At 44.5% G+C, this 27775-nt stretch overlaps 2 protein-coding genes across 3 annotated transcripts in view; one reads left to right on the forward strand and one right to left on the reverse strand.

Moving 5' to 3' along the window:
- The window catches only part of atp2c1 (ATPase secretory pathway Ca2+ transporting 1), a 48846-nt gene extending 37508 nt beyond the window's left edge, over positions 1–11338 (reverse strand). Inside the window, exons 1-2 of one of the 2 annotated variants that reach the window (XM_055924853.1) lie at positions 11225–11338; positions 8217–8291 (exon numbers count right to left, since the gene is read on the reverse strand). In XM_055924853.1, the coding sequence (XP_055780828.1) occupies positions 8217–8291; positions 11225–11248 (99 nt within the window). In that variant the 5' untranslated portion in view covers positions 11249–11338. The remainder of the gene's footprint in view (positions 1–8216; positions 8292–11224) is intronic. The other variant, XM_055924855.1, reaches the window with a different exon arrangement.
- Positions 11339–11409: 71 nt separating this feature from the next.
- On the forward strand, positions 11410–26969 carry pik3r4 (phosphoinositide-3-kinase, regulatory subunit 4). Its single transcript, XM_055924852.1, has 19 exons — positions 11410–11831; positions 13786–14529; positions 14696–14829; positions 14956–15574; positions 15696–15830; positions 15969–16190; positions 16889–17062; positions 17174–17319; positions 18401–18604; positions 18736–18937; positions 20265–20362; positions 20495–20717; positions 20918–21083; positions 24438–24602; positions 24928–25139; positions 25300–25431; positions 25534–25723; positions 26186–26306; positions 26485–26969. Exons 2-19 carry the CDS (start codon positions 13812–13814, stop codon positions 26653–26655), a joined length of 4032 nt encoding a protein of 1343 aa, XP_055780827.1. The 5' UTR covers positions 11410–11831; positions 13786–13811; the 3' UTR covers positions 26656–26969.
- Positions 26970–27775: the final 806 nt, after the last annotated feature.

The following is a 27775-nucleotide window of genomic DNA, read 5'->3' on the forward strand; positions in this document are numbered from 1 at the left end:
AGGTCAATGGAAAGGAGAGATCAGATCAAACAAGACATTGTGAGAGGTCAATGGAAAGGAGAGATCAGATCAAACAAGACATTGTGAGAGGTCAATGGAAAGGAGAGATCAGATCAAACAAGACATTGTGAGAGGTCAATGGAAAGGAGAGATCAGATCAAACAAGACATTGTGAGAGGTCAATGGAAAGGAGAGATCAGATCAAACAAGACCCGTTGACAGGTCAATGGAAAGGAGAGATCAGATCAAACAAGACCCGTTGACAGGTCAATGGAAAGGAGAGATCAGATCAAACAAGACCCGTTGACAGGTCAATGGATAGGAGAGATCCGATCAAACAAGACATTGTGAGAGGTCAATGGAAAGGAGAGATCCGATCAAACAAGACATTGTGAGAGGTCAATGGAAAGGAGAGATCAGATCAAACAAGACATTGTGAGAGGTCAATGGAAAGGAGAGATCAGATCAAACAAGACCCGTTGACAGGTCAATGGAAAGGAGAGATCAGATCAAACAAGACCCGTTGACAGGTCAATGGAAAGGAGAGATCAGATCAAACAAGACCCGTTGACAGGTCAATGGAAAGGAGAGATCAGATCAAACAAGACCCGTTGACAGGTCAATGGAAAGGAGAGATCAGATCAAACAAGACCCGTTGACAGGTCAATGGATAGGAGAGATCCGATCAAACAAGACATTGTGAGAGGTCAATGGAAAGGAGAGATCCGATCAAACAAGACATTGTGAGAGGTCAATGGAAAGGAGAGATCAGATCAAACAAGACATTGTGAGAGGTCAATGGAAAGGAGAGATCAGATCAAACAAGACCCGTTGACAGGTCAATGGAAAGGAGAGATCAGATCAAACAAGACCCGTTGACAGGTCAATGGAAAGGAGAGATCAGATCAAACAAGACCCGTTGACAGGTCAATGGAAAGGAGAGATCAGATCAAACAAGACCCGTTGACAGGTCAATGGAAAGGAGAGATCCGATCAAACAAGACCCGTTGACAGGTCAATGGAAAGGAGAGATCAGATCAAACAAGACATTGTGAGAGGTCAATGGAAAGGAGAGATCAGATCAAACAAGACATTGTGAGAGGTCAATGGAAAGGAGAGATCAGATCAAACAAGACATTGTGAGAGGTCAATGGAAAGGAGAGATCAGATCAAACAAGACATTGTGAGAGGTCAATGGAAAGGAGAGATCAGATCAAACAAGACATTGTGAGAGGTCAATGGAAAGGAGAGATCAGATCAAACAAGACCCGTTGACAGGTCAATGGAAAGGAGAGATCAGATCAAACAAGACATTGCGAAAGGTCAATGGAAAGGAGAGATCAGATCAAACAAGACATTGTGAAAGGTCAATGGAAAGGAGAGATCAGATCAAACAAGACATTGTGAGAGGTCAATGGAAAGGAGAGATCAGATCAAACAAGACATTGTGAGAGGTCAATGGAAAGGAGAGATCAGATCAAACAAGACATTGTGAGAGGTCAATGGAAAGGAGAGATCAGATCAAACAAGACATTGTGAGAGGTCAATGGAAAGGAGAGATCAGATCAAACAAGACATTGTGAGAGGTCAATGGAAAGGAGAGATCAGATCAAACAAGACCCGTTGACAGGTCAATGGAAAGGAGAGATCAGATCAAACAAGACCCGTTGACAGGTCAATGGAAAGGAGAGATCAGATCAAACAAGACCCGTTGACAGGTCAATGGAAAGGAGAGATCAGATCAAACAAGACATTGTGAAAGGTCAATGGAAAGGAGAGATCAGATCAAACAAGACATTGTGAGAGGTCAATGGAAAGGAGAGATCAGATCAAACAAGACATTGTGAGAGGTCAATGGAAAGGAGAGATCAGATCAAACAAGACATTGTGAGAGGTCAATGGAAAGGAGAGATCAGATCAAACAAGACATTGTGAGAGGTCAATGGAAAGGAGAGATCAGATCAAACAAGACCCGTTGACAGGTCAATGGAAAGGAGAGATCAGATCAAACAAGACCCGTTGACAGGTCAATGGAAAGGAGAGATCAGATCAAACAAGACCCGTTGACAGGTCAATGGATAGGAGAGATCCGATCAAACAAGACATTGTGAGAGGTCAATGGAAAGGAGAGATCCGATCAAACAAGACATTGTGAGAGGTCAATGGAAAGGAGAGATCAGATCAAACAAGACATTGTGAGAGGTCAATGGAAAGGAGAGATCAGATCAAACAAGACCCGTTGACAGGTCAATGGAAAGGAGAGATCAGATCAAACAAGACCCGTTGACAGGTCAATGGAAAGGAGAGATCAGATCAAACAAGACCCGTTGACAGGTCAATGGAAAGGAGAGATCAGATCAAACAAGACCCGTTGACAGGTCAATGGAAAGGAGAGATCCGATCAAACAAGACCCGTTGACAGGTCAATGGAAAGGAGAGATCAGATCAAACAAGACATTGTGAGAGGTCAATGGAAAGGAGAGATCAGATCAAACAAGACATTGTGAGAGGTCAATGGAAAGGAGAGATCAGATCAAACAAGACATTGTGAGAGGTCAATGGAAAGGAGAGATCAGATCAAACAAGACATTGTGAGAGGTCAATGGAAAGGAGAGATCAGATCAAACAAGACATTGTGAGAGGTCAATGGAAAGGAGAGATCAGATCAAACAAGACCCGTTGACAGGTCAATGGAAAGGAGAGATCAGATCAAACAAGACATTGCGAAAGGTCAATGGAAAGGAGAGATCAGATCAAACAAGACATTGTGAAAGGTCAATGGAAAGGAGAGATCAGATCAAACAAGACATTGTGAGAGGTCAATGGAAAGGAGAGATCAGATCAAACAAGACATTGTGAGAGGTCAATGGAAAGGAGAGATCAGATCAAACAAGACATTGTGAGAGGTCAATGGAAAGGAGAGATCAGATCAAACAAGACATTGTGAGAGGTCAATGGAAAGGAGAGATCAGATCAAACAAGACATTGTGAGAGGTCAATGGAAAGGAGAGATCAGATCAAACAAGACATTGTGAGAGGTCAATGGAAAGGAGAGATCAGATCAAACAAGACATTGTGAGAGGTCAATGGAAAGGAGAGATCAGATCAAACAAGACCCGTTGACAGGTCAATGGAAAGGAGAGATCAGATCAAACAAGACATTGTGAGAGGTCAATGGAAAGGAGAGATCAGATCAAACAAGACCCGTTGACAGGTCAATGGAAAGGAGAGATCAGATCAAACAAGACATTGTGAGAAGTCAATGGAAAGGAGAGATCAGATCAAACAAGACATTGTGAGAGGTCAATGGAAAGGAGAGATCAGATCAAACAAGACCCGTTGACAGGTCAATGGAAAGGAGAGATCAGATCAAACAAGACATTGTGAAAGGTCAATGGAAAGGAGAGATCAGATCAAACAAGACATTGTGAAAGGTCAATGGAAAGGAGAGATCAGATCAAACAAGACATTGTGAAAGGTCAATGGAAAGGAGAGATCAGATCAAACAAGACATTGTGAGAGGTCAATGGAAAGGAGAGATCAGATCAAACAAGACATTGTGAGAGGTCAATGGAAAGGAGAGATCAGATCAAACAAGACATTGTGAGAGGTCAATGGAAAGGAGAGATCAGATCAAACAAGACATTGTGAGAGGTCAATGGAAACACAACACAAATTCAATAGAGTTCAAGAGACGGCCAGGAGTTTTTGGAACGCTACAGGAATAGAGCTGGGCGATACGGACAAAAATCCATATCGCAATAAATTGCCTGAATTGATGTGATAACGATAAATAGAATAATAGGTTTATAAAAAATGATATAGTAGTTTGATGGTTGTAGCTATCAATTGTCCCATTAACAATCACCCATATTGGTAAACATACTTCATTTCAAACTTAAAATGTTTCTAGTATAGGCTCGTAATGAACGATATCAGCAAAATGCCTGCGATAAGTGATCGGTGGTGAAAATTTCCGGTTTATCGTGCCATCTCTATACTGGAATGTTTTGTACTAAAATATACAATATTATTATTATCTGACATTGTCCAGACGTTCCAGGTAGAGGGAAGGAGTGTGCTGAGAATATTTCAAAAATAGCTAGCCAGGCTAAGATGCTATGCTTTCATAGTGACTCAGCGAAACATAGAAGCCATGCCAATGAACAAAGAAAGACGGCTCTTTGCACCGACAGAGGGCTGCTGGGGACTGTCACTGTTACTTGTGGGTAAGTCTGCGGTCAAGACAAAAGAGACAGAGATTGGAAAATTCCTACAAATCGCATGACTTCCGCTTGTTTCCACCCAGAACAATGCTAGATGCTATTGTTAAAAAAAACAATAGCATGGGAGTTATAACATTTACCGTCACATCAGTGTGAATAATGCTGTGTGCCAGCTGATGGGTGTGCCAGGTAAGAATGGTGTGTGCCAGCTGATGGGTGTGCCAGGTAAGAATGCTGTGTGCCAGCTGATGGGTGTGCCAGGTAAGCAGGCAAACAATGAAGATTGTAGCCTAACTCTTCAGCCTATGAAAGGCTTTGCAAAGAAAAAAACATTTAATCCAACATTTTCTACACAGCACAACACTCCTATACACAACACAGGGGCACAAAGAGAAACTGTTGAAAATGACTAGGATCATTAATGTTCTGACCTTGCAATACAGAGGCGATTCAGGTGTCCTTATTAAGAAAAGCCTTATTATTTCCTTCTACAATGTGTTCAGAGGGGCCATTGTTGAACAAGACAACAGCTGTTGAGATACGCAACCTGACAAGGGTTTCAGAAAAAGCCCACTCATTACCTACTGTAGGAAGTCACTGGCTTCAGCCTACCCATTACCTACTGTAGGAAGTCACTGGCTTCAGCCTACCCATTAACTGCTGTAGGAAGTCACTGGCTTCAGCCTACCCATTACCTACTGTAGGAAGTCACTGGCTTCAGCCTACCCATTACCTACTGTAGGAAGTCACTGGCTTCAGCCTACCCATTACCTACTGTAGGAAGTCACTGGCTTCAGCCTACCCATTACCTACTGTAGGAAGTCACTGGCTTCAGCCTACCCATTACCTGCTGTAGGAAGTCACTGGCTTCAGCCTACCCATTACCTACTGTAGGAAGTCACTGGCTTCAGCCTACCCATTACCTACTGTAGGAAGTCACTGGCTTCAGCCTACCCATTACCTACTGTAGGAAGTCACTGGCTTCAGCCTACCCATTACCTACTGTAGGAAGTCACTGGCTTCAGCCTACCCATTACCTACTGTAGGAAGTCACTGGCTTCAGCCCACCCATTACCTACTGTAGGAAGTCACTGGCTTCAGCCAACCCATTACCTACTGTAGGAAGTCACTGGCTTCAGCCTACCCATTACCTACTGTAGGAAGTCACTGGCTTCAGCCTACCCATTACCTACTATAGGAAGTCACTGGCTTCAGTCTACCCATTACCTACTGTAGGAAGTCACTGGCTTCAGCCTACCCATTACCTACTGTAGGAAGTCACTGGCTTCAGCCTACCCATTACCTACTGTAGGAAGTCACTGGCTTCAGCCTACCCATTACCTACTGTAGGAAGTCACTGGCTTCAGCCAACCCATTACCTACTGTAGGAAGTCACTGGCTTCACCTTACCCAATACCTGCTGTAGGAAGTCGCTGGCTTCAGCCCACCCAGAGACAACAGAGACATGTCAGTCCACAAGGGAGTGGCAGAAAAAGAACAGAGAAAGAGAGAGAGGGGGAAGGTGTACTGTGATTAGACAGGTGGTAAGGGGTGGATTGAAGGATTGTGAGAGTGAGGATAAAGCTGTACAATTTAAGCTCTAAAGACATGGAGTTACAGGGAGAAAAGATGGACAGAGAGATGTGGTGAGCGCAAGAGAAGGGAAGAGGGACAGTGAGAGCGAGAGAATATGGTGGGCCTGGGGAGGTGAGAGAAAAATAGAATGAGGACAGAGCAAAGAGAGCGAGGACAGAGAACAGAGCAAAGAGAGCGATGACAGACAGAGCAAAGAGAGAGCAAAGAGAGCGAGGACAGAGAACAGAGCAAAGAGAGCGAGGACAGAGAACAGAGCAAAGAGTGCGAGGACAGAGAACAGAGCAAAGAGAGCGAGGACAGAGAACAGAGCAAAGAGAGCGAGGACAGAGAACAGAGCAAAGAGAGCGAGGACAGACAGAGCAAAGAGAGCGAGGACAGACAGAGCAAAGAGAGCGAGGACAGACAGAGCAAAGAGAGCGAGGACAGACAGAGCAAAGAGAGCGAGGACAGACAGAGCAAAGAGAGCGAGGACAGACAGAGCAAAGAGAGCGAGGACAGACAGAGCAAAGAGAGCGAGGACAGACAGAGCAAAGAGAGCGAGGACAGACAGAGCAAAGAGAGCGAGGACAGACAGAGCAAAGAGAGCGAGGACAGACAGAGCAAAGAGAGCGAGGACAGACAGAGCAAAGAGAGCGAGGACAGACAGAGCAAAGAGAGCGAGGACAGACAGAGCAAAGAGAGCGAGGACAGAGAAAAGAGAGGGAGGGGGCTTGGGCAATGGATGTGCCAGTCCCGCCTCCAGTTTCACTTTGCCACCACACCCCTCTCCCTCCCTTTGACAGGCAAACATAAAGAGCACACACACTAAGTCCACACCTATTCCCAACAACACGGATACAGCCCCCTCCCTGCCTGGCATCCTATCTGGAATGAATAACTTCACACACACACTTCACAGGGTCAAGGATGGTCGACTTTATTATAGGCGCCTAGCCGCCTACTATTTTGCTTTTGTAACCATCCAATGACGCCGTGTTAACTTATCACCACGGCAACTTACAGAGAGCAGATTTCATAACACTGCATCGAAGAATAAACACAGGTGGTAGCCTAGCATACTCAACTGAACAACTTGAGTTACAGTGGGCATTGACAAAGCCTAGTTCATTTTAAGGATATCATTCTCATCCTAAGCAAGTCAAATAAAAAGTCTGCCGCTGAACAAAGTGGTGTGCATCTGACCTGTGTGAACGGTGAACGCCACTGGAGGTTGGGTTGTTGCTAGCTTTTACTCACAAGTCAGGTTCTTGCCACTTAGACACTGGTGGAATTTTCAGTTTGCAAAACAGCGCTGAAATACTCTGGCATTACTCACAATATTTTGCAGTGGAAATTAACTAAACCGTTTTTTATGATGTCTGTGAGATGAGAGCACTAGGTCAAATTTTTCAGGACAGGTGATTATCGTAGACACCCACTGTAGGCTATGGCTTTTTATGCCTGTTTCATAACCATTTAATTATATTGCGTAAACTCATCACCAAGGCAACATGCACTGAGCAGATTTCATAATACTGTCTCTCTTTGCATCAGAGAACAAACACCCTGACTAACCTGGTACATGACCCTCTCAGAAACACCAGGTAGCTTAGTCTACTCAACTGAATCAACTTCAGTAACAGTTGGCATGCATACTAGGGAAGGTCATTTCTGGGACATAATATTCTTATCCTCCTCCACAAAAGAAAACAAAGTTCCCCACACAAAGTAGTGCATATGTGTGTTCGCAGTGTTTCCCCTACATGCATTTAGCGGATGGTAATACGTTTCAGTTTAAACTTCAAAATGACTAAAACCAGATATAAATTATGTCGAAAATATAATTGAACAACATATTTTTAAATAAGATTGTCTTTGAGAACTAACACAAAAATGGTTAAACTAGACAGTCAGGGAGAACCTAAAATTCAAAAAAATGTAATGGCATGGGATCCATGCCCCCCACTGATTTTGTTATAATGTTTAAGTCACTCAGATAGCATAGGAACATGACATAAGCCATGGCAAAATGTGTAGGAAATTAGATTTAAAACAGAAACATGTTGTCTCTGCAGCAAAGAGGAGGGCTGTGGTTAAAAATGTTGTGAGATAGGCTAATCAAAGTTCAAATAAAAGTTCAAAAGGGTCAATATGAACTCGTTCATCATTTATAGGCCTAGTTATTAACACAGGTCTAGTTTATACGACTGTTATTAATCAATGTAAATCGTGCACACACACCCACGTACATCTAGCTATTGCCAAACTGGTCAGTGGAAGTGTTGCTAAATGTGCAGGCCTAATTATAAACACAGTTTAGCTAAGTACACAGTCTAAATGCATCACAAAAGTATTTATATACATTGTAAAGGCTTTGAAGCGTACAGCACTTAGCCTAGTCTGCAGTTGGCTTACTGTGCACGCCACGCTAGTTGAACATTTTTCTGTTGTAGTAATGGGTGGTCCTCTGTGACCCCAGGGGCTCTCTCTCTGAGAAAGAATAGCATGTTTGTCAATAATAATAAACTTCAGGTTGCTCTCTCTCACACACTCTCTCTCTGATGTAGGCTGTCTGACTGAGAAGCAGGCTGACTGAATGACCTGATGACCCATTCATATGACTATGTATGTACAGTGGGGAGAACAAGTATTTGATACACTGCCGATTTTGCAGGTTTTCCTACTTACAAAGCATGTAGAGGTCTATAATTTTTTATCATAGGTACACTTCAACTGTGAGAGACGGAATCTAAAACAAAAATCCAGAAAATCACATTGTATAATTTTTAAGTAATTAATTTGCATTTTATTGCATGACATAAGTATTTGATACATCAGAAAAGCAGAACTTAATATTTGGTACTCCCGGGCGGCGCAGTGGTCTAGGGCACTGCATCGCAGTGCTAGCTGCGCCACCAAAGTCTCTGGGTTCGCGCCCAGGCTGGGCTGGGTTCGCGCCCAGGCTCTGTCACAGCCGGCCGCAACCGGGAGGTCCGTGGGGCGACGCACAATTGGCATAGCGTCGTCCGTGTTAGGGAGGGTTTGGCCGGTAGGGATATCCTTGTCTCAGTATGTAAAAATTTAATAAAATGTATGCACTCTACTGTAAGTCGCTCTGGATAAGAGCGTCTGCTAAATGACTAAAAATGTAAATGGTACAGAAACCTTTGTTTGCAATTACAGAGATCATATGTTTCCTGTAGTTCTTGACCAGGTTTGCACACACTGCAGCAGGGATTTTGGCCCACTCCTCCATACAGACATTCTCCAGATCCTTCAGGTTTTGGGGCTGTCGCTGGGCAATACGGACTTTCAGCTCCCTCCAAAGATTCTCTATTGGGTTCAGGTCTGGAGACTGGCTAGGCCACTCCAGGACCTTGAGATGCTTCTTACGGAGCCACTCCTTAGTTGCCCTGGCTGTGTGTTTCAGGTTGTTGTCATGTTGGAAGACCCAGCCACGACCAATCTTCAATGCTCTTACTGAGGGAATGAGGTTGTTGGCCAAGATCTCGCGATACATGGCCCCATCCATCCTCCCCTCAATACGGTGCAGTCGTCCTGTCCCCTTTGCCGAAAAGCATCCCCAAAGAATGATGTTTCCACCTCCATGCTTCACGGTTGGGATGGTGTTCTTGGGGTTGTACTCATCCTTCTTCCTTCAAACACGGCGAGTGGAGTTTAGACCAAAAAGCTCTATTTTTGTCTCAGACTACATGACCTTCTCCCATTCCTCCTCTGGATCATCCAGATGGTCATTGGCAAACTTCAGATGGGCCTGGACATGCGCTGGCTTGAGCAGGGGGACCTTGCGTGCGCTGCAGGATTTTAATCCATGACGGCGTAGTGTGTTACTAATGGTTTTCTTTGAGACTGTGGTCCCAGCTCTCGTCAGGTTATTGACCAGGTCCTGCCGTGTAGTTCTGGGCTGATCCCTCACCTTCCTCATGATCATTGATGCCCCACGAGGTGAGATCTTGCATGGAGCCCCAGAGGGTGATTGACAGTCATCTTGAACTTCTTCCATTTTCTAATAATTGTGCCAACAGTTGTTGCCTTCTCACCAAGCTGCTTGCCTATTGTCCTGTAGCCCGTCCCAGCCTTGTGCAGGTCTACAATTTTATCCCTGATGTCCTTACACAGCTCTCTGGTCTTGGCCATTGTGGAGAGGTTGGAGTTTGTTTGATTGAGTGTGTGGACAGGTGTCTTTTATACAGGTAACGAGTTCAAACAGGTGCAGTTAATACAGGTATGAGTGGAGAACAGGAGGGCTTCTTAAAGAAAAACTAACAGGTCTGTGAGAGCCAGAAATCTTACTGGTTGGTATGTCATGCAATAAAATGCTAATTAATTACTTAAAAATCATACAATGTGATTTTCCGGATTTTTATTTTAGATTCCGTCTCCCACAGTTGAAGTGTACCTATGATAAAAATTACAGACCTCTACAAGTCGGAAAACCTGCAAAATCGGCAGTGTCTCAAATACTTGTTCTCCCCACTGCATGTGTGTGTGTAGGCTAATTGTTCATGTTAGTTTACATGGCTGGTTGCATTGCCTTGCTGGATTCTTAATTAAATTCAGTCAATTTGCTAACATCCCCTGAATTAAATTCAGTCAACTTTATGAACCTGTCAAAAACAAAAACACAATGCTCGATAACAACGACACCGTGAACACTAAATGCAACAAGGCTTAGCCAAAGCTACACCCTCGTGGTTAGTGTGTGTTGTGCTATCTAGGTCATTGCTCTACCTACAATTGCATTGACACGTTTAATTGATCAGCAAAATTCAACATGTTGCTTAGTTGCTTGCAAATAGATTATTTTTTACGTTATAAGAAGAAAAAAACGATTCGTGTATTTGAGGTAGTATCACCAGAGAGTTAGTAACATCGCCGTTCCGTGCTAGTGGAAAACGACACCAATAAAGTGGGCAGTGGGCCTGCCAGGGCAATATAACGCTAACTTTACTTTATATAACCGTCATAGATAGCTATGAGGATATGGTTGTTGGGCTATGGCATACTACAAGCTCTAGTACCTAGATAGCTGTTGTTGGTTTTGTTGTTCTTTGACATGAAGCTGCATATGTATCCCTGAACAAGCTCAAAGTTCGCTGTGACAACAAACAATTAACGTTATCCTGTATGACAACAATATATACATGGCACGTAAACAGTATTTTTACCGACAAAACACCACGCTCACCTCGTGATCATGGAGCTCTCGACAGTAACATTATACTGTACTGTAGCTAGCTAACGTTACATTGTCTCCCCTTGCGCCAGCTCCTCCCACTGTCCTTTAACAAAACCATCGTCAACACATTTGTATTTAGATATAAAACACCCACTATTGGGTATATACTATGTTGTAAATATATGAAGATATGAATATAACATTCAGAAATCCAGAAACTTACCAGCCGCTTATGTTTCTTCAGCATCTTCCGTAAAATCCACTGTCGCTTTTCTCTGACGGACGGTCACCGGTGAGATCAGCACGCTAGTCGCGTATAAGGGGCGGGGATAAAGGGCTGTATTTTAATAATCTAAAACAGTTCCTCTCCTCGTCCCTTTTTCTCGTTCATTGACATTAGGCAACTTCCCAGACGAAAGCAACAAACAAAAAAACATGTAGGCATCTCACATATTGCTTTCACATCCAGCTTGTGTTTTGAAAGTGAAATCTAGAACCGGAAGTGACGCTTGTTTATGTGTCAATGCATTCTGCGGAGGGATATGATCTTTTTTTTAATCTTATTGGATTTTACAGGAAATGTTACTTTCCTTGAACTGTCAGCTGAACCCACGGAACAAGCTAAATCTCGACGCTCAATTTATATATTTTTCAAATGGAGTCGTCTTAGCAAAATGCATGGGGATGACATATTAGAACCGATTAAGTTAGCTAGATGCTAACCAGATACGAAGCCAAACAGCACTACACTGCATCTCAACCATCTGGTAAACAATACCCTGCACTGTAATTTCATCAACGTCACGTGCATTTTGTGTTCCATTTGTATTGTAAGTATATCAAACTGTATGTACTATTCGGTTGTTATGCATTTTTTTTCTTTGTTTAGTAGACTGACATATTCATGCGCATGACAATGGTAAGTTATTGCACTGTCATCATCACAGTGTACCTTCCTTACATTAGATTTTTTATTTCACCTTTGTTTAACCAGGTAGGCAAGTTGAAAACAAGTTCTCATTTACAATTGCGACCTGGCCAAGATAAAGCAAAGCAGTTCGACACATACAACAACACAGAGTTACACATGGAGTAAAACAAACATAGTCAATAATACAGTAGAAAAATAAGTCGATATACAATGTGAGCAAATGAGGTGAGATAAGGGAGGTAAAGGCAAAAAAGGCCATGGTGGCGAAGTAAATACAATATAGCAAATAAAATACTGGAATGGTAGATTTGCAGTGGAAGAATGTACAAAGTAGAAATAATGGAGTGCAAAGGAGCAAAATAAATAAATACAGTAGGGGAAGAGGTAGTTGTTTGGGCTAAATTATAGATGGGCTATGTACAGGTGCAGTAATCTGTGAGCTGCTCTGACAGCTGGTGCTTAAAGCTAGTGATGGAGATAAGTGTTTGTTTTTGTAGTTGTCCACATATTCTGTCAGAACCTTCCAGAGTAGTGATGCAGTACGGACGGGCAGGTGCAGGCAGCAATCGGTTGAAGAGCATGCATTTAGTTTTACTTGTATTCTTGAGCAGTTGGAGGCCAGGGAAGGAGAGTTGTATGGCATTGAAGCTCGTCTGGAGGGTTGTTAACACAGTGTCCAAAGAAGGGCCAGAAGTATACAGAATGGTGTTGTCTGCGTAGAGGTGGATCAGAGACTCACCAGCAGCAAGAGCGACATCATTGATGTATACAGAGAAGAAAGTCGGCCCAAGAATTGAACCCTGTGGCACCCCCATAGAGACTGCCAGAGGCCCGGACAACAGGCCCTCCGATTTGACACACTGAACTCTATCAGAGAAGTAGTTGGTGAACCAGGCGAGGCAATCATTTGAGAAACCAAGGCTATCGAGTCTGCCGATGAGGATGTGGTGATTGACAGAGTCGAAAGCCTTGGCCAGGTCAATGAATACGGCTGCACAGTATTGTTTCTTATCGATGGCGGTTAAGATATCGTTTGGGACCTTGAGCGTGGCTGGGGTGCACCCATGACCAGCTCTGAAACCAGATTGCATAGCGGAGAAGGTGCGGTGGGATTCGAAATGGTCGGTAATCTGTCTGTTGACTTGGCTTTCGAAGACCTTAGAAAGGCAGGGTAGGATAGATGATGAGGCAATGCATATGATCCCATTTTCATGGCTAAGTATGTAGCACTAAACGAGTTTGAAAGCAGCTAACTAGATATCAATTTGTAGCCAGTACTGTAGCCACAATTATTATTTACATAGCTATGCTATTTACATTCATACATACCGTTGTTGTTGTTATACAGTGGGGCAAAAAAGTATTTAGTCAGCCACCAATTGTGCAAGTTTTTTGCCCCACTGTACATACCCGTATTGTTTATTGTAAGCCAGGTAGTTTGGATACTGGATGCTGATTGGCTAAAACAGCATTCAGCCGTGTGTATGAGAGATCATATACCAAGGATATTACAAAACATTTATTTTTACTGTTCTAATTATGTTTGTAACTATTTTATAATAGCATTAAGGCACTTTGGGTGTTTGTGGAATATGACCAATATACCACAACTAAGGGCTGTATCCAGGCACTCTGCTTTTCGTCTTGCATAAGAACAGCCCTTTGCAATGGTATATTGGCCATATACCACATCCCCTTGGGCCTTATTGCTTAATTATGCAATAGGTGGGAAATTACTTTAGGTTGTATTGGCTGATCTGAGAGCCATTCACAAACTGTTACAATCATTGAATCTTTTTTAGTTTTTCTTATTTTTGGCAAGTGTTTGATTGTTCATGTCTATGTCAACCCAGGACCCTGGTCAGAGTGAAGCAGAACCATGGGGAATCAGCTAGCAGGGATCGCTCCTGCCCAGATCCTATCTGTCGACAGCTACTTCTCTGACATCCATGATCACGAGTACGACAAGAGCCTGGGCAGCACGCGCTTCTTTAAGGTGGCCCGCGCCAAGCACAGGGAAGGCCTGGTGGTGGTGAAGGTGTTTGCCATCCAGGACCCATCTCTACCTCTCACCAGCTACAAGCAGGAGCTGGAGGAGCTAAAGATCAGACTACACTCGTGCCAGAACTGCCTGCCCTTCCAGAAGGCCTCCCTCACTGAGAAAGCAGCCATCCTCTTCCGCCAGTACGTCCGGGACAACTTGTATGATCGCATCAGCACGCGACCCTTCCTCAACAATGTGGAGAAGCGCTGGCTAGCCTTCCAGATCCTCACCGCCGTAGACCAGGCGCACAAATCGGGCGTGCGCCACGGTGACATTAAGACAGAAAACGTGATGGTGACCAGCTGGAACTGGGTGCTGCTCACAGACTTTGCCAGCTTCAAGCCCACCTATCTGCCTGAGGACAACCCAGCTGACTTTAATTACTTCTTTGACACGTCTCGACGGAGGACATGTTACATCGCCCCCGAGAGGTTTGTGGATGGGAGTATGTTCACCACAGAGAGCGACCAGAATACCCCTCTGGTGGACCTCACCAGCAACAGCCAGAGGAGCAGGGGAGAGCTCAAACAGGCAATGGATATCTTCTCAGCAGGTAACGTTCATAGCTGAAACATATTTTCTGTTTGGGGCAATAGAGAGAGATAAGTGGATGCCATGGACTCGTCCAATTTACTAGTAGTTGTATGATCGACATTGAGAGTGTTTAAACATCTAATGTACATTACCCTTCCCTGGCTGTTATTTCATGTGTTTTTTAGGTTGTGTGATCGCAGAACTCTTCACAGAGGGAGTACCACTGTTTGATCTCTCCCAACTTCTGGCGTATCGCAAAGGACACTTCCAGACAGAGCATGTTCTCATGAAAATAGAAGACCATTACATCAGAGAACTAGTAATAGTCTATATGTTTTATCTTCACGTGAAGATGTTCTTGTGAAATCCTAAATTCATCCTGAGCACCAATTCTTAAGTACCGCTGTTTCCTGGTAACCATCAAAACCCTCTTTTCGCCTCCTAGGTGGCCCAGATGGTGCAGCGGGAGCCGGAGAAGCGTCTGACTGCGGAGGAGTACCTGAAGCAGCAGAGAGGTAACGCCTTCCCAGACATCTTCTACACCTTTCTGCAGCCCTACATGGCCCAGTTTGCCAAGGAGACCTTCCAGTCGGCAGACGAGCGTGTGTTGGTCATCCGCAAGGACCTGGATAACATCCTCCATAACCTCCGCGGGGGAGGGCCAGGCGGGTCGACAGAGAAGCCTGAGAAGGAGGACCAGGAGTCGAGTGTGGTGTCGGCCAAGGAGGAGCAGGGTCTGGTGGTGTTGGTGTCTGTCATCACCTCCTGCCTCCAGACGCTGCGTTCCTGCGACTCCAAGCTGGCGGCTCTGGAGCTGGTGCTGCACCTGGCGGGCCGCCTCAGGGTGGAGACGCTGCTGGACCGCATCACGCCATACCTGCTGCACTTCTGCAGCGACCTGGCGCCACGGGTTAGGGCCCAAGCCGTGCGCACCCTAGCCAAGGTGCTGGCGCTGGTGAAGGAGGTTCCCCGTAACGATGTCAACATCTACCCAGAGTACATCCTACCGGGCATCGCCCACCTGGCGCAGGACGACGCCACCATTGTCAGGCTGGCATACGCAGGTCAGTTAGGTTGACAATGACCACGGGTCGCTCTAAATATGATAACACACTTAATTGTCCAAAGGTTGTCAGTATTTATTGTTGTTTGTAATGCCTATCCATTCGCCTCTCCTTTTCTCAGAGAACATAGCCCACCTGGCTGAGACAGCTTTGCGTTTTTTAGAGCTCGTTCAGGAGAATAACCTCAATATGGAGCACGGCTTGAATGGGGAGGACACAGAGGAGACCCTCCACCCCAATGAGAACTACGACTCTGGTAATTTTAAGGCCTCCTCTCTCTCAAATATCAGATCGGAGGTAGAGGTTTATCACCGAAACATGGTTACTGAATGCCGCACCTGACGCTCCCTTGGGAAAATCATATTCTGTTCTGACTTCCTGTTCCTCCTGACAGAGCTGCAGGCGCTTCATGAGATGGTGCAGCAGAAGGTGGTTACGTTACTGAGCGACTCAGAGAACATCGTCAAGCAGTCTCTGATGGAGAACGGCATCACGCGGCTCTGTGTGTTCTTCGGCCGGCAGAAGGCCAACGACGTGCTCCTGTCCCACATGATCACTTTCCTGAACGACAAGAATGACTGGCACCTTCGGGGAGCCTTCTTCGACAGCATCGTGGGTAAGGTGGAGGACTGTGCCACAGACACGGTGCCCACACTTAGTCACTCAAATATGCTAATGGGCAAAGCTGGATGTGTACATGCAGGAAGTCTCCGAGATACAGAGATCCTAGAATATATTTTCTCTTCAATGACCCGTCTTTCACTTTCCACTCTCTCCACTCTCCCCCTCCTCCCCCCTTCCTCTTGGTTTCTGTCTTTTAATTTTCTCTTTTACTCTCCCTCTCATCTCTCTCTCTCTTCCTCTCTTTCCATCTCTCTTCCTCTCTTTCCATCTCTCTTCCTCTCTTTCCATCTCTCTCACTCTCTTTCCATCTCTCTCTCTCCCTCTTTCCGTCTCTCTCTCTCTCCCTCTTTCCGTCTCTCTCTCTCTCTCTCCCTCTTTCCGTCTCTCTCTCTCTCTCTCCCTCTTTCCGTCTCTCTCTCTCTCTCTCCCTCTTTCCGTCTCTCTCTCTCTCTCTCTCCCTCTTTCCGTCTCTCTCTCTCTCTCTCCCTCTTTCCGTCTCTCTCTCTCTCTCTCTCCCTCTTTCCGTCTCTCTCTCTCTCTCTCTTTCCATCTCTCTCTTTCTCTCTCTCTCCCTCTTTCCATCTCTCTCTCTCTTTCCATATCTCTCTTTCTCTCTCTCTCCCTCTTTCCATCTCTCGCTCTCTTTCCATCTCCTCTCTCTCTTTCTCTCTCTCTTTCCATTTCCTCCAGGTGTGGCGGCGTACGTGGGCTGGCAGAGCTCATCCATCCTGAAGCCCCTCCTGCAGCAGGGTCTGAGTGACGCGGAGGAGTTTGTCATCTACAAGGCCCTCAACTCTCTCACCTGCATGTGCCAGCTGGGCCTGCTGCAGAAACCACACATCTACGAGTTTGTCAGTGACATCGGTGAGATGGGGTGGAGAGGAGCTTAGAGATGGCAGGGGAAGGATAGTGTTGTTACTATACTATGTAAAAAAGGCACTTTTTGTGATTAACTTTACCCCCTTATTTTGAAAGCTCCATTCCTGTGCCACCCCAACCTGTGGATCCGCTACGGGGCGGTGGGCTTCATCACCGTGGTGGCCCAGCATCTCAACATAGCAGACGTCTACTGCAAACTGATGCCTCACCTCAACCCCTTCATCACCCAGCCCATCATACAGGTAAGACTTCCACACACGCTCACTTACCATCTTCACGTGTAACACATTGAAAGAATCTCCCAGACTCTTATTCAATTATGTTATGTGGTGCTATTCTATGGTGTGCTGTACTTTGCTATGCTATGTTATGCTGTACTGTGCTATGCTATGTTATGCTGTACTGTGCTATGCTATGTTATGGTGTGCTGTACTTTGCTATGTTATGAAGTGCTATGTTATGGTGTGCTGTACTGTGCTTTGCTATGTTATGGTGTGCTGTGCTTTGCTATGTTATGGTGTGCTGTGCTATGCTAGGTTATGGTCTGCTGTGCTATGTTATGGTGTGCTATGCTATGTTATGGTGTATTGTGCTATGTTATGGTGTACTGTGCTATGTTATGGTGTACTGTGCTATGTTATGGTGTACTGTCCTATGTTATGGTGTGCTGTACTGTGCTATGTTATTGTGTGCTGTGCTATGTTATGTTATGGTGTGCTGAGCTATGTTATGGTGTGTTGTACTGTGCTATGTTATGGTGTACTGTGCTATGTTATGGTGTACTGTGCTATGTTATTGTGTACTGTGCTGTGTTATGGTGTACTGTGCTGTGTTATGGTGTGCTATGTTATGGTGTACTGTGCTATGTTATGTTATGGTGTGATATGCTGTACTGTGCTATGTTATGTTATGGTGTGATATGCTATGGTATGCTGTACTGTGCTATGTTATGGTGTACTGTGTTATGTTATGTTATGGTGTGATATGCTATGGTATGCTGTACTGTGCTATGTTATGGTGTACTGTGTTATGTTATGTTATGGTGTGATATGCTAGGGTATGCTGTACTATGCTATGTTATGGTGTGCTATGTTATGGTGTACTGTGCTATGTTATGTTATGGTGTGATATGCTATGGTATGCTGTACTGTGCTATGTTATGGTGTACTGTGTTATGTTATGGTGTGATATGCTAGGGTATGCTGTATTATGCTATGTTATGGTGTGCTATGTTATGGTGTACTGTGCTATGTTATGTTATGGTGTGATATGCTATGGTATGCTGTACTGTGCTATGTTAAATGAGGCTGTGTTTCCTCTCAGATTGATAAAGAGATAGTACTGCTGAGTGTGCTGAAGGAGCCAGTGAGCCGCTCCATCTTCGACTACTCCCTGCGCTCCAAAGACATCGCCAGCCTCTTCCGCCACCTGCTGCTGCGGCAGAAGAAGCGTAGCGGCTCACTCCCAGAATGCCCCATTCCGGAGGACCCCGCCATCGCCCAGCTGCTTAAGAAACTGCTCTCTCAGGTCAGAGGGCGGGAGTGATGTCTCGACGTTACATGGATGGGAAATGTATTGTTTCCATATAATGCACAGCGTTTGACCATTATTGTTATGATGATGATGATCACAACGATGGTGATAATTGTTTATTGTAGGGGATGACGGAGGCTGAAGAGGACAAACTGCTAGCACTGAAGGACTTCATGCTCAAGTCCAACAAGGCCAAGGCCAACATGGGAGACCAGAGCCACCTGGGGGAGGCAGTCCAGAGCGGGGTCATTGACCTGGCCACGCTGGGCATCATGGGACGCCAGGTGGACCTGGTCAAACCTAAACAGGAGGCCGAGGACAAGAGAGGTAGGGACGCCACTGACACCTGGTGGTGAAAGTACACCCCTGTAATAGCAGAGAGGGGTACACAAACCCAAACTCTGCAAATACACAGACAGACCAATTCTGATATTTGGCCCAAATATTGAAGAGAAAAAAATGGAAATGGGCTGCCTGTGTAAACACAGCCAAGTTGACCCTTAGCCTTAAAACTCTTGTGTGTAAACACTGAAAAGATTGGATCGGTTGATATTATAGTTTATATATTTTCAACATGTTTGATATCAATGACCTGTCATTTATCTGTTTGCAGACTTCATCACTACAGCATCTGGTATATTGCTGGTGTGGTTTAGCCTGTAATGATGTGCATAACAAATAATCCCATCCAGACAGCATTTCCCCCAGATTACCCACATCGCCTCATTACATTTCATTCACTAGATGGGTTAAACTGCATCAGGACAAGCAGAGTTTTCACAAGTTCTCATTACCTCTGTGGCTGTCAACACACGACAGAGCAGTACATGTTAGCGTTCAGTCAAACCTTTATTTGGTTATTCCTGCAGCAGCACACATACATCTCATTTTCCCTGTAGTCAAATATACTGTCCGACTGGCCTTGAGTTGTGTTAACATACCAGACAGACTCCCCCTAGGGGCATCACGTTCTGTTAAAAAGACCTGTGTGCTCTCTGGCAGTAGTGTAAACAATGGATCTAAGGCCCTTAGTCTGTTTAAGGAACACTATACCAGTTAAATCCCATATGGGTCTAGACCATGGTATTCAATAGAAAGTATTTATTCAAGGACACACTGAAAGATTGTGTTGTGTATCTACGCCATAGGATAACAGGTACAGTATATTAACATTAACCTGTTGGGCGTTTTGGAGGTTTTTTTTCATAGGCACTGTTAGTAGCTTGTCTGACACAATTTACTGTGGGCTAAAAGTGACTGTGTTGCAGCTGGTATGTTTCAATCGCATGGATCTGTCCTTTTGGAGTGTTGGACTGCTGCTGGTGACTAATTTAACTACTCACTCTAACATGTCCTGTGATTAGCATATCTCCCAGCTCCCAACTGCTTCATGTAGTCTGTTGGTCTTAAAACCTGTTGTATCTGCGTTGGCCTTCAGCTCCTTTTAACGCCTGCCGTCTCCCGTTAGTATTTTCATTAAATGTTTGAAACCGTAGTGCCTTCTCCATGGCTTATTGGAATAGCTGAAAAGAGGGAGCCCCCTTCAACTTAATGGCTATTCAATCCAACAGTCCTCAAACTTTTGACCTCCAGTGCTGAATGCTTCTTAACTAGTGTTTCTTAGCTTTTTCTGTTTTTCCCTTTCTGTCTTCAGCACGGAAACACACCAAACAGGACTCCAACATGAATGAAGAGTGGAAGAGCATGTTTGGCTCTCAGGAGTCAGCGGCTACGGCACCAGAGCCCCCCACGGTACATAACGGGTTAACCTATGATGTCTGCTAAGAATAAGGGGGGGCGAGGGTTGAATGATCGATTGATTGATTTACTAATTGATTTATTATATAGTCTGGTAATCTACCTTCTATCTCTGTACTCCACCAGATGTCTGACGGGGCAGGGACTCAGACCAGGAAGACCACAGCCTCCCCTGGTGTCCCTGTGGGGCAGTCTGCAGGCGCAGTCTCCACCTACCAGCGTCGTCTCAACACGTGCAAGGCGGAGCTTCAACATCTGGTGCAGCAGAAGAGGGAGCAGTGCAGCGCAGAGCGCATGGCCAAGCAGATGATGGAGAGCGCTGAATGGGAGAGCCGTCCGCCTCCGCCAGGTAAAGTAGTGCCACTGGGACAACAAAGGTTAGTCCATAATGACTCCACAAGGGATTCTTTTTTGTCATTATATTATTGAATATACCACTAGAGGTGTGTTTCTTGCCAATTTGGACTAAGCACAGCAGAAATGTCAACAAGCAGTAGGCTTAGTCAGGGCCCCTCCACATCCACATTGTGTTGTTGTTTTGTTCTGCAGGGTGGCACCCTAAGGGTCTTCTAGTGGCCCACCTCCATGAGCACAAGTCAGCTGTCAACCGTATCCGTGTGTCAGACGAGCACTCCATCTTCGCCACGGCCTCCAACGACGGCACCGTCAAGGTCTGGGACAGCCAGAAGATGGAGGGCAAAACCACCACCACCAGGTACGCCAACCAAATAGTAACCAATAACCAACCAGTTAACCAAGTAGTAACCAATAACAAACCAGTTAACCAAGTAGTAACCAATAACAAACCAGTTAACCAAGTAGTAACCAATAACAAACCAGTTAACCAAGTAGTAACCAATAACCAACCAGTTAACCAAGTAGTAACCAATAACCAACCAGTTAACCAAGTAGTAACCAATAACCAACCAGTTAACCAAGTAGTAACCAATAACCAACCAGTTAACCAAGTAGTAACCAATAACCAACCAGTTAACCAAGTAGTAACCAATAACCAAGTAGTAACCAATATACAACCAATTAACCAAGTAGTAACCAATAACCAACCAATTAACCAAGTAGTAACCAATATACAACCAGTTAACCAAATAGTAACCAATATACAACCAGTTAACCAAGAAGTAACCAATAACAAAACAGTTAACCAAGTAGTAACCAATAACAAACCAGTTAACCAAGTAGTAACCAGTAACCAACCAGTTAACCAAGTAGTAACCAATAACCAACCAGCTAACCAATAACCAACCAGGGTTGAGGGTTATCAGGGATAGAAGACCTGCAAGTGGTGGACAAAAATGATAACAAATGAGGGACTAGAAGATGACTATTGGGCGACTACTCATGTATTTTCGGGTGGGGGCATTGTCATTTTGTTGTCTTTCATTCATCCAGGTGAATCTGCTTTTTTTTTGGTCCACCACCTGTACCTTTTAACACATAGTAGAGAGGGAGAGTTGAAACAGTCTTCAAATAGACTTTAGGAAGACAAGTTGGAGTAATTTAACAAGAATAGCAGTACAGCAAATGTCAGATTTCAGACATTCATTGAAAGCTGTGTGTATTATGAGTGCTACTTCCATGATGAATAGCAATATTAAGATTATTTGAATAACTTTATGGGAGATTAATATAATCACATTTTACATAAGAAATGTCAGTTTTGAACATTTGGAAATTAATTAAAATATATTATTTAAGAGGTGGGTTTATTTGGAACACCCATGGCTTAAAGGGTACACTTGATACCCATTAAGCCCACTCTGGACTTTGCACATATTTAATAAATATTTGTATGTATTATAATAAAATCTAAGTCAAGTTATAAAACTTCACATGAGAGATGAGTCTTTCATGTTATCTCCAATTTTTTAAATAAAAACGAGGGCAGTATTGTCACGCCCTGACCGTAGATTGCTTTGTATGTTTCTATTTTTAGTTTGGTCAGGGTGTGATGTGGGTGGGTATTCTATGTTGTAGGTCTAGGTTTTCTATTTCTATGTGTTTGGCCTGGTATGGTTCTCAATCAGGGGCAGCTGTCTATCGTTGTCTCTGATTGAGAGCCATACTTAGGTAGCCTGTTTTCCCACTTTTGTTTGTGGGTGGTTATTTTCTGGTTAGTGTTTGTTGCACCTGTCAGAACTGTTCGTTGGTTGTTTTGTTGTTTTTGTTCGTGTATTCACTTTGATTAAAAGTATTATGGATACGTACCACGCTGCACTTTGGTCTTCCTCTCCTTCTCCCGACGACTATTGTTACAAGTATATGTTAGAAATGTCTGAACTTAGATTTTAGTGGGCTTAATAGGTACACTTACCCTAGTTTATCTGAGCAGGATGGGAAAACCATTACCAGGATATAGGTGGTGAATACCGTTACCAGGATATAGCCAGGATATAGGTGGTGAAAACCGTTACCAGGATATAGGTGGTGAATACCGTTACCAGGATATAGCCAGGATATAGGTGGTGAAAACCGTTACCAGGATATAGGTGGTGAATACCGTTACCAGGATATAGCCAGGATATAGGTGGTGAAAACCGTTACTGGGTATAAGTGGTGAATACCGTTGCCAGGATATAGGTGGTGAAAACCGTTACCAGGATATAGGTGGTGAATACCGTTACCAGGATATAGCCAGGATAAAGGTGGTGAATACCGTTACCGTGTATAGGTGGTGAATACCGTTACCAGGATATAGCCAGGATATAGGTGGTGAAAAACGTTACCAGGATATAGGTGGTGAACACCGTTACCAGGTCCTCTTTAGGTACAGTGCCTTCAGAAAGTATTCATACCCCTTGACTTAGTCCACATTTTGATATGTTACAGCCTGAATTAAAAATATATTAATACATCATAATGACTAAGTGAAAACATGTTTTTAGAGATTTTTGACAATTTATTGACAATGGAATACAGAAATATCTCATTTATTTCGAACAAAAATGTAAACACAACATGCAACAATTTCTAAGATTTTACTAAGTTACAGTTCATAGAAGGAAATCAGTCAATTGAAATAAATTAATTTGGCCCTAATCTATGAATTTCACATGACTGGGCAGGGGCGGAGCCATGAGTGGGACTGGGAGGGCATAGGCCCACCCATTGGGGAGCCAGGCCCTGCCAATCGGAATGAGTTTTTCTCCACAAAAGGGATTTATTCCAGACAGAAATACTCCTCAGCACTCAAGACATTTCAGCTTTTCATTTAGAATTCATTAAAACAAAATTCTAAAAACAGAATTCCACTTTGACATTATGGGGTATTGTGTGTTGGACACAAAATCTTAATTTAATACATTTTCTAATTCAGGCTGTAGCACAACAAAATGTGAAAAGTCAAGGGGTGTGAGTACTTTCTGAAGGCAATGTATATGAAAGTGTATTAAGACATCGGAGGAGGAACAGACATCAGCTCGCCTTTTCACAGATGTGCTCTACCTGTGTTGACCATCTAAGATTTGATTGGAATGCACTTGGATAAGAGCGTCACTCTGGATAAGAGCGTCACTCTGTATAAGAGCGTCACTCTGGATATGAGCGTCACTCTGGATAAGAGCGTCACTCTGGATAAGAGCGTCACTCTGGATAAGAGCGTCACTCTGGATAAGAGCGTATCTCTGGATAAGAGCGTCTCTCTGGATAAGAGCGTCTCTCTGGATAAGAGCGTCACTCTGGATAAGAGCGTCTCTCTGGATAAGAGCGTCTCTCTGGATAAGAGCGTCACTCTGGATAAGAGCGTCTCTCTGGATAAGAGCGTCTCTCTGGATAAGAGCGTCACTCTGGATAAGAGCGTCTCTCTGGATAAGAGCGTCACTCTGGATAAGAGCGTCTCTCTGGATAAGAGCGTCACTCTGGATAAGAGCGTCACTCTGGATAAGAGCGTCTCTCTGGATAAGAGCGTCACTCTGGATAAGAGCGTCACTCTGGATAAGAGCGTCACTCTGAATAAGACCGTCTGCTATAAATGACCAAAACGTTCATTAGTTTTTCCATCAACAACAGGCCTCAATCCAACCTGTGTGAATGTTTTGATGCTGTCTTACAGGTCAGTGCTGACGTACTCCCGCATCGGGGGCCACGTGAAGACGTTGACCTTCTGTCAGGGATCACACTACCTGGCTGCTGCCTCAGACAACGGTTCCATCCAGCTCCTGGCCATCGAGGCCAACAAGCCCCCCAAATCACCCAAAGTGAACCCCTTTCAGACCCGGTATGTACTATCCATCATGGGTTGATCAAGCAGAACGTTGGTTTTATTTACAGTAGTTGATATAATTATTATTATTGTTTATAGGATTTATATAACGCTTTTCGACCAACTGGGGTACACAAAGCACTTTACATAGTAGGGGGAAACTCACCTCATCCACCACCAAGGGACTTGCAGTATCATGTAGTTATCATGATCATGCAGTAGAGACTGTAGTATCATGTAGTTATCATGATCATGCAGTAGATACCGCAGTATCATTTTGATGCCACAATGTAATAATGAGTTACTCCACATTTTACTGTTATATCGGCTGTCCTCTCAGGTTCCTGGACCAGAAGGATGACGGCTGCGTGGTGGACATCCACCATTTTAATTCTGGAGCCCAGTCTGTGCTGGCCTACGCCACGGTGAACGGCTCCCTGGTGGGCTGGGACCTGCGCTCCAACTCCAACGCCTGGACCCTCCGCCACGACCTCCGCCTGGGCCTCATCACCTCCTTCACCGTGGACATGCACCAGTGCTGGCTCTGCCTGGGTATGTGGGTGTTGGTGTGAGCACGTGGGTGCATGTGGGTTGTGTGGTGCATGTTGTGTGTATGAAAAATGTAAATGGATTTCGTCTGAAAACTGCATTGAAAACTTAAACAGAGTTGTGACTTATCTACTGAATCCTATTCTGATTCGTCCACACACAGGTACAAGCAACGGCACTATGGCATGCTGGGACATGCGGTTCCAGCTGCCCATCTCAAATCACTCCCACCCTGCCCGAGCACGAATCAGACGGCTGCTCATGCACCCGCTCTACCAATCCTCCGTCATTGCTGGTGAGACTCGATGTCATCATATTTTTTTAATCTTTATTAACGAAACCTTTCTTTGAGGGGCAAATCAAGCTATTATTTGTGTGTTTTGTTGCTGTTTTGTAGCGGTCCAGGGCAACAATGAGGTATCCATGTGGGACATGGAGACTGGGGACAGGAAGTTCACGCTGTGGGCCAGCTCTGCTCCCCCTCTCTCAGAGATGCAGCCGTCCCCCCACAGTGTCCATGGGATCTACTGCAGCCCTGCAGACGGGAACCCCCTCCTCCTCACAGCCGGCTCCGACATGAGAATCAGGTATGTTTGCTATACTCTCGACTGGACTAACCATCCTTCTGATATATTTAACCCAGTTCTGACCAGGTATGTTTGCTATACTCTCGACTGGACTAACCATCCTTCTGATATATTTAACCCAGTTCTGACCAGGTATGTTTGCTATACTCTCGACTGGACTAACCATCCTTCTGATATATTTAACCCAGTTCTGACCATGTATGTTTGCTATACTCTCGACTGGACTATCCATCCTTCTGATATATTTAACCCAGTTCTGACCATGTATGTTTGCTATACTCTCGACTGGACTAACCATCCTTCTGATATATTTAACCCAGTTCTGACCATGTATGTTTGCCGGAGGACATTTAAGTTCGTGTTTGACAATTTGGCTTAGCCAAGAAGTGTGTTGGATGGCGTTAGCTTGTTTGTTTTGTCAGTCAAGTCTTATTTCTATACTGTGTTCTGTGTTATTACCAGGTTCTGGGACTTGGCTTACCCAGAGAGGTCCTACATCGTGGCAGGTGGAGCCAATGAACCGCTGCACTGTCCCTCAGTCCTCTACAGCCGCAAGATCATCGAGGGCACCGAGGTTGTACAGGTATGCCCTGATAGGACGGTGGCAGTGTAGTCAGTGTATTCCTCTAAGCACCTGGTCCTACAATGAGGTGTTCAATACGTCATTTCTGGGAGAGCAATTTATTTGCAGCGTTATAAACATGTATGAATAAGAAACCACAAGACAGGGAGAGATTGACCTACATTCCCTGTCCTGTCAGGAGATCCACAGCAAACAGAAGAGTGGAGCCACAGAGGACGCCCCCCGCAGGGGCCCAGAGTCCCTCCCCGTGGGCCACCATGACATCATCACTGACATCGCCACTTTCCAGACCACACAGGGCTTCATCGTCACTTCGTCCAGAGACGGCATCGTCAAAGTCTGGAAATAAACTGCCCCTTTCAGGCCCTCCCACTCTCGCTGACAGACACACCCAACCAACCAACCACACACACTAGTCCTCAACATCTTCACCCCAGAGTTTTGATCTATGTTGTAGACTTTTGTACATAGTATATTTTAAAGCTAATTAATATAAGAGAAGCTTCTGGAAATCCTGTCGCAAAATACGAGTAGATGTCAACCCTTTGTTTGTAATGACATTCACTGAAGTCACAATTATGCAATGCCTGATATCTGTTTATGTTAAACTGCTCAAAAGCAACTGTTCAAGAAGTGTCAATAAAGTTTGGTATGATGAATGAACCCTTTATGAACTGCTATTATGAACTCTATAGCTTTAGTGTTTATTGAGCACAATAGTCTTCTCTCATAGTCTCAAAGTTGTAACGTTAACAAACCAGGCCATGACCAGGACTGAACCCAATCCTTGGCATGAACAGTGTCCACATTCTCAAACCATAGCTGTTATCGATGACAACTGTCACAAGTTTAATTTGTATATCAAAACACAACAGCATATCCATTAATGCAGGGGCTTACCAGGGCTGAAGCCCCTGGATCCAGGCCCATAAGGGACCCAATAGGCAGCAAAAATAATAAGGAAATATATACAGTCTATATTATACAGTCTATGTAATTATATATGTTTTTTTTTTTACTGCAATCGCCAACCATGGGATGATTCAGGAGCCCGCTCTCAAGGAGTGTAGACAGCGTGCTGCCGCTCCGCTAATCATCAAATGAGGGGAGGGGAGGAGGTAGGGGGCCCACATGGGTAACTGGGGGGCCCTGTCTTGATTGGGTAACTGACTAATACATTTTTTTTTAATGCATAATAAATCAATCTAACTGGTCAATTGTGTGAGTCGAGCTGGGCCCAAGAGGCAAAACATTTTTTTTTTAATTATCCAGCACGGGAGCCCACACCAACGTGAAATGTTTTATAGGGGTGTTAGGCCACCACGAGCTGCCAGAACAGCTTCAATGGGCCTTGGCATAGATTCTAGAAGTGGACCTAAACCATGCCAGGAAAATGCATCCCACACGATAACATATACTTTGTATCCCTCATTTACTCAAGTGTTTCCTTTATTTGGGCAGCTACTGGT

This window comes from Salvelinus fontinalis, chromosome 6 (assembly GCF_029448725.1).
Source record: "Salvelinus fontinalis isolate EN_2023a chromosome 6, ASM2944872v1, whole genome shotgun sequence".
Lineage (NCBI taxonomy): Eukaryota > Metazoa > Chordata > Actinopteri > Salmoniformes > Salmonidae > Salvelinus > Salvelinus fontinalis.

Coding starts and splice junctions, on each gene's coding strand:
- pik3r4 (XM_055924852.1), top strand. CDS start 13,812: ATGGGGAATCAGCTAGCAGGGATCGCTCCTGCCCAGATCCTATCTGTC. Junction 16,191..16,888: donor CTTCTTCGACAGCATCGTGG/GTAAGGTGGAGG, acceptor CATTTCCTCCAG/GTGTGGCGGCGTACGTGGGC. Junction 20,363..20,494: donor CGGCACCAGAGCCCCCCACG/GTACATAACGGG, acceptor GTACTCCACCAG/ATGTCTGACGGGGCAGGGAC.